The 7,063-nt window shown below is 38.2% G+C and overlaps 1 protein-coding gene across 1 annotated transcript; it reads left to right on the top strand.

Annotated features, from left to right (window-relative positions):
- Positions 1-6,101: 6,101 nt before the first annotated feature.
- On the top strand, positions 6,102-6,804 carry LOC103722889 (protein PELPK1-like). The gene has a single exon (XM_008813610.4). The coding sequence runs from the start codon at positions 6,182-6,184 to the stop codon at positions 6,587-6,589; it is 408 nt and encodes a 135-aa protein (XP_008811832.1). The 5' UTR covers positions 6,102-6,181; the 3' UTR covers positions 6,590-6,804.
- The last annotated feature ends 259 nt before the right edge of the window (positions 6,805-7,063 follow it).

Here is a 7,063-nt window from a genome sequence, read left to right on the forward strand (position 1 = left end):
TAGAGCACCAAATAAGATATGCACATGATCGCTAACATAGAAACACAATTCCAATTAATGCGGATATCTTTTATTGGTTTCTTAATCTCCGTTTCTCCTCCCGGGTTTGAAAAAATTTGAAGGAATAGAGGATTATTGCCAAGGATGGTTGTTTAACCCTTAAAGAAGTCCTTTCTTCCATGCAGCATACATGCGCCAATTGGAAGGAAGGATTGGATTGTTAGTTTCCAAAAAAGATAACATGAGTTTGAGAAAGCTACTTCCCGATTGTAATGCTTGTTGGAATAAAATAAATTTTTAATTCAATTTTAACAAAAATAATCCAATCATATCAGAGTAATAGCAATCCAAATCTCTAAGAACATGTTTGGTTCGTGAAAAAGGAGAGAGAATGTCATGCCCTGAAAAGATGGCCCAAGCCGAGCATGAGAGAGATGGTCGTACATCCCCAGGGTTAACCCCATATGATATGCAGCCTTTTTTATTCAAACACGTCATTCCAAACTCTGGCACTGGTAGTAGCAAATAACTAATACTCAAAATAAGATAAAGGTAATTTAATTGAATTGATTATTGGAGGATCCTTGATATTGAGTACAACTCTATTATTTATACTGATACATAACAATTGCCTTAAGGAATAATAACTATCCACCTCGATAGTTGCTTTGCATGTCTGATCTTCACTCCTAATAGTCCTAGTAACAATTGTCAACCATCTTCCACTATCCACGTATACAAGCATGATCATTCTGCAACACTAGACCAGTAGTCATACCACATCAACCTTTACTTATTTTGACACAACTTGTGTTGGTTGTCTTCCTTCATCCGACCTATAATGTTAATTATTATAACAAAATTAATATTTTTATTTATAATCATAACATATTATTATTTTAATACTAATATATATTTTGTTTGAAAAATAAGGTAAATAGAAGTAATATATTAAACTATTTCATAATATAACTATAAAGTACAATAATGTCTTTATGTTATAATTAAAATTATAATTGAATACCAATATAAAAATAAAATGATTAATCATATATTATAATATAATATATAGTAAATACAATATATGTTCTATCAATATGATATAATATATATAATACTGGTATAATGTATTAGATATATTGATATACCAATTTTTTCTGCTAGACTAAAGGGTATCTTTGTCCCCATATTTCAGCCTAGGATTATTGCACTAGGGAGATCTTGGATATCCGATTTTAAGAATAGATTTTCCGTCATTAAGTTGCGGCGTAATTTGAGGAGTGGGGCTAATTTAAAAGCATTGCCACATAAGGTCACTATATATGGTACAACCAAATATGGTGATCTCATTACCTCTACCTTCATCATTATTGATCTTGGGATGATCTTTCTATACCAAATGCCTTGATGAATTTCCCAACTTATTAATTGCCTGGGTATAAATAAAGAAGATTGAGCTTTTCTTTCATTCAGTTGTAAGTTCCTCTTTGCAATGCATATTACTAGCAACATAGAACATCATACTATATTTCGATCTTCTTACTACTGTTCTGGGCCAAAGTTTTATCAGCCCTAGTCAATGCCATCCCGTCATAGAAACTATCATAATAAACCTCCATAGACTCCGATAGATATCTATGCTTTCTTTATATACTTGAAAAGATGATGATGGTTAAAATACAAAAGCCCCCTAAATCAGCAATTTGAAACTTCATGATCAATGTAGATAATCAAGACTAAAGAGTATAATCAAAGAAAGAATCCAAATTGTCCCATATAATTTTTGATCACTTTAAAAATGTCAACATGTAGGTTTACAATGTAACCGTAAATTTAAATATCGAACTGTTCTTTTTGATATATGCATGAGGCAAATGGATCACACTTCATGGAGAAAGATGCAGAATCTATTTAAGAGATTCAAAAATATACCATGATGAAGTTAAACCCCTAGTTTTAGTGTGGCAGAGTTAAGCTAATAAATAATATCCTCCTTCATAGTCACAACATTTTCCCCCTAAATTCCTCCTCTAGGGAGATGACGCGCAATGAGAGTTATTGGTTTTGGTGATTCAGAAACTAAAACATAGTCAAGGATGAAGGAAATATATAACTATAACACAAGTTACCATAAATTATATGAATTATAACCCGCTAGAGAAAACAAACAAACATGCATTACCTCTAACTTAGTACAAAAGGCTTTTGCCTCCCAAGGCGTCGATAACACCAAAATTTTCTTGCTTTAACATTCACCTGATAAATAGATGTTTCATTCAATCCTATTTTTTAGGAAGCATAACTAATTGACAGATACAAGTTCAGAAGATACCTCTTCTCCGATGTCTCCGACCTTCCGAGGCCAAATATAATCTTCGAAAAGTCCATGAAGAAATTTGTGAAGACCACTTGGGGGGCGGGGCCTTAGCTTACAAGATCGTATAACAAGGCTACCACTGACCGACCATCTAGAGGAAATCAACTGACTTTGTAAGGAGGTGAGACCAATGCCAGCATCACACAAATATTCACTAGCAGCCGGTGGCCTTGCTCACATCGATCAGTGCTTCTTGGCCCTTCGCCTAATGGGGATGGACATCCTCGGACCGTTCCCATAGGCAACCGGAAAGAAAAAGTTTCTAATAGTGGCCATCAACTGTAGCACCAAGTGGGTCAAGGTCGAGTTATTGGCCCATATCACCAAGTGAATGCTTTCTTAAAAGCTCAAGTCCCCACCTCAGCTAGGCAAAGCTCTGACGATCTCTTAGCGATGACTTAGCAAGACCGAGACTGAGGGACAAGGCCCCAATAATTTTTCGACAATAAGTTCGCACCTTGGCCCTCGAAAGGGCTGATCTAGATGGTCATCGAGATGATTGCATGTTGCATCGAGCAGCTCAGCTTGGTGAAATTACATACATCATAGAAGTTAGAGCAAAGATGAGACAGAAAGTTATAAAGAGTAACTTTCATTCATTGCTTTAATTACAGTGGTGTTAGTTTTACAATCGAGCAACTTTACAAGGAACATGGCCTAAGACACTACAGATAGCTCGGATAAAGCAGTTGCCGACCAAGAAACCATACTTCATCTCAGTCGCCACTTAAACCTCATCAAGAAGCAACTCGATGATGGCTGGATCTTCACTGACTACAACATCCAGAAGGAGTCCAACCTCTACCTCGCACTATGGCTCCTCAAGAAGGCCGAGGCAATCAAGTGGAAGTCCTCAGCCGAGCAATCTTTGGGGACTCAATGATGTCCCGATGAGCTCGGCCAAAGGCTCACATTCTATTGCTTGGGTGGCCTTTCTTCAGCCTCCGTATTCTGATGTCGGACAATCTGCAGCTCCATCGAGAGCTTAGAGATCTTGAGCTCCACCTTTTTCGCTTTGATTTCAGTCACCCTCGAGAGCGCATCTATCTTAGTCGCCCTCCAGTGGATGACCGCTTTCTGTGGCATCCTACCGCGTACATGCCCCTGCTAGCTTCAACCTTAACCACCCTCTCCATGGCTCGTTGAAGGGCCTCAAGGTGGTCTAGAAGCCACTCTATCGATGAAGGATCCATGGTGACTGGGCAAGGGAGAAGAAAGATAGAGAGGAGGAAGATGGAAGCTGTTCCATCCACGAGGGGTGACCCCCCTCTCCTTTTATAGAGTTCCTGGATGACCGAGATCGGGCCATCTCGCCTGATCACTCGCCATGTGTTAAGCTTTCTGAGCCCTTGGTGGTCCACATTCATTTTTGGAAGCTTTCTGGGCCCTCGATGTTATTCGCTCATAAAAGCAGCATAAAGTTCAACAAAGTGAATGCATTGGAAGGTGAGTCTGAGGAAAATTCCTCGAAATGATGAAAGCGAGCATGCACAACATCATCCGCACCTTCATGAGGCAAACGGGCACCGTTGGTAGATCATCCTAGATGCATAGCCATGGTCATGCTGAGATTGGGAGGTAAGTGACCCATGACCCTACCTCAACTCGTTTGTCATCCTACCTCCATGAACTGATGATAGCCCGCATGCCATCTTGCTTTGGCAGACCATTGACTCATATAATGACTTACATAAAGCCCACATTAGCCTCACGTTAACCTGCTTCGAACGTGTCATGTTCTAGATTCGGAGCATGATTTGTCACGGCCTAAATTTGGAGCATGACATGGCCATGCTACTGAGGGGTTTAACCGACGATAACACGAAACCAAACATTTCATTTAAAATTTCAAAAATCCATCTTAGCTTTCAAATTCATCTCAAAGAAAATAAATAAAAGTTTAATTTTATTATTTATTAAATACAACCAATATTGGTTCAGAGCATCTACATCAAACATAAATATAAATCCATAAACTCCAATTCTCTTCACAGTGATGCAAAAGACAGATTACATGGAATATTTATATTGTTTTAGGGTCCCTCACAATGAATATGAGTCGCAAACACCTCTAGAATTCAACTCAAACAGAAAATTAATAAATATCTAGACTTTGGTAATGAATCTTATGCCTTGCAAGCAAAAAATGTGCTTTTCGAGACACCTAACAACCATAGCTGCCATCAAATTATATTGATAGTATGGGGCATTATTAAATAACTCCTCGACCTAATTAGACACTTTGAACTAACAAGGTTTTCTACTATTGGATTACAATTTAGTGATCAGGATTCTTCAATTGATAAGTATATACTCGGCAAAATTAATATTATAGCCTTGAGTTTTCAACCACAACTTTCTCATCTAACCTCTATGATTCAAGTTGTGTTAGAAAGCTTACTCGATATAGAAAATTTTATTGTGAATAGGAAATTTTTTGAATTTTCTACTATATATATTGCATATTACCACTCTAGTGCCGCCATATATATAATCACATTTAACAATAATATGAGGCTTGGTGATCATCCATGATTTTATTTTATTTTATTTTTCTGCTGACCCTTTTCCTTAAGTATAAATTTCAAGACACATTGTATCATGTATGCTTTTAATGAGTAGTATGATATGTTGATTTTATATGGTTTTTTATAGATAATTATTTTATATCTCTTACATCATATCCAATGAACCAGATTTTTTAGTTTTTAAGCATTAATATTAAATTTTGTAGTGGGTGCATCGTCCATTCTTTTAGACCAATATATAAATCTAATTTCACTCTCTACATCAGATCATAATAATATATATCATGAAATGTAGAGAGTGGATTTTGCACTCACCATCAAATTCAATATATTGTTTATTGAAAAAGAAAACCAAAATCATTACCTAGGTGATCTCAAAGGCATAAACTGCTTAAATATATACCTAGATAATCTCATGCCTACACCTCAAGTCACTCCAAAATTGACAAACTTAATATATCAAAATATGGATTGTAATTTTACAGGTAATTTACAAAAAATAAGAGAAGATCAAAATATATTTTCTTGATAAGGGTAGATATTTAGTTTCCATCTGTTTGATTCAGTGGAGAAAGATTGGAGGAAAAAGAAAAGTTTTCCACTCTTTTGAAATGTTGAACCTTATGCTTTAAGGTACTTCTATCAAAGAGATGGAAGGTTCCAGCAGAGGTGGAAGACTTTCTAGCTTATACCTACCTTGCAGAACAAGCACCTTGAAAAATTACATCTCCATGGAAAACCTGGTTAACTTTCAGTCTCTTTCATACAAATCAAACAGACGTAGCTAGGACTTTCTGCAGTCATTTGTTAGATATATTCAAAAGACTAAACGATTAAGGCAAACTTGCGTGTGTTATGTCGCCACCTTAGTCTTAATGACCTAATTAATTAATATAGTCTGTCTGATACGTGTACCTGAAGTATGGCTTAGAAGGTGCCATTTGTTTGGTCCGTTCTCCTAATTGAGGTCATCCCTCGACAACGGTCAAATACGGCTTAGAAGGTGAACTAACGACAACATGAAGAACAGCAACCACGCACACACTCTTCAACAAATCTCACAACAACGCATGGAAAAAAGAAGCCTCCCCTGAAACTCAACCATCTAACTACCAGTTAGCCACGCTAAGATCATATCGAGTTCCCTCAATTCGGTCAAAAAAAAAAAAAAAACCACCTCTATAAATACCAAGCCACTAGCCCCTCAATCCCATCGCACACATCTTTTGCACCCTTCCCTTTGATAGCTCTCTAGATCTTGTGCGATCATACCACCATGGCTTCCAAGACTTCCTTCTCTATGTTCTTCCTCATTGCACTCATGTTCTTAAGCCACAGCATGGCTTATGCAGCTCGCTCGCTGCTGCAAACTCCGGAGCCACCAACCCTGCCAAAGCCCACAGTACCTCGGATGCCCGACGTTCCAACTCTTCCAAAGCCGCCGTTGCGTCCACCGCCCGACGTTCCAACTCTTCCAAAGCCGTCGACATTGCCGCCGATGCCCAGCATGCCGACTCTTCCGAAGCACACGTTGCCGCCGATGCCTGCCGTGCCAGGCGTGCCCAAGGGTGCATTGCCACCCATGCCCACACTGCCTCCATTGCCTTCCATCCCAAAAACTCCTTCCGTTCCAAAGATGCCGATTCCCTTCGCCACCCCACCCCCCGTAGCCTCTAAGCCATGATGGCCATGTGGATTGCTGTCCAGTTTGATTGATGTATTAGTATGGCATGGAGAGCCGTTATGGAAGCTGGTTGAGCTTTTAGATCGGCTTGTAGTAATAGCACAGGATTTTATATATTGTATTATTGTGAGTATACTTCCATTGTATTCTATGCTTGAGCATGGATTTAGCATCGTCATATAATAAATATTATGATTATTACGACCAGATTGCCACATCTCTCTCTCTCTCTCTCTCTCTCTCTCTCTCTCTCTCTCTCTCTCTCTCTCTCTCTCTCTCTGCATTTTAAAATGAAGAGGAAGGGTTGGAAGATTACTCTCATTGGATGCGTATGCGTAGGCAGTTTTTTTATATTAAAAAAATGTTTACTGGGGCATCTTTTATTTTCACCTATTAGAATGCAGGCGTGACCTAGTAAAAACTCCTAAAAGAAAACAAAAATATGTCACCCATGTTGAAGAAGTATAATGTTGA

Source organism: Phoenix dactylifera, unplaced genomic scaffold (genome assembly GCF_009389715.1).
Source record: "Phoenix dactylifera cultivar Barhee BC4 unplaced genomic scaffold, palm_55x_up_171113_PBpolish2nd_filt_p 001879F, whole genome shotgun sequence".
Lineage (NCBI taxonomy): Eukaryota > Viridiplantae > Streptophyta > Magnoliopsida > Arecales > Arecaceae > Phoenix > Phoenix dactylifera.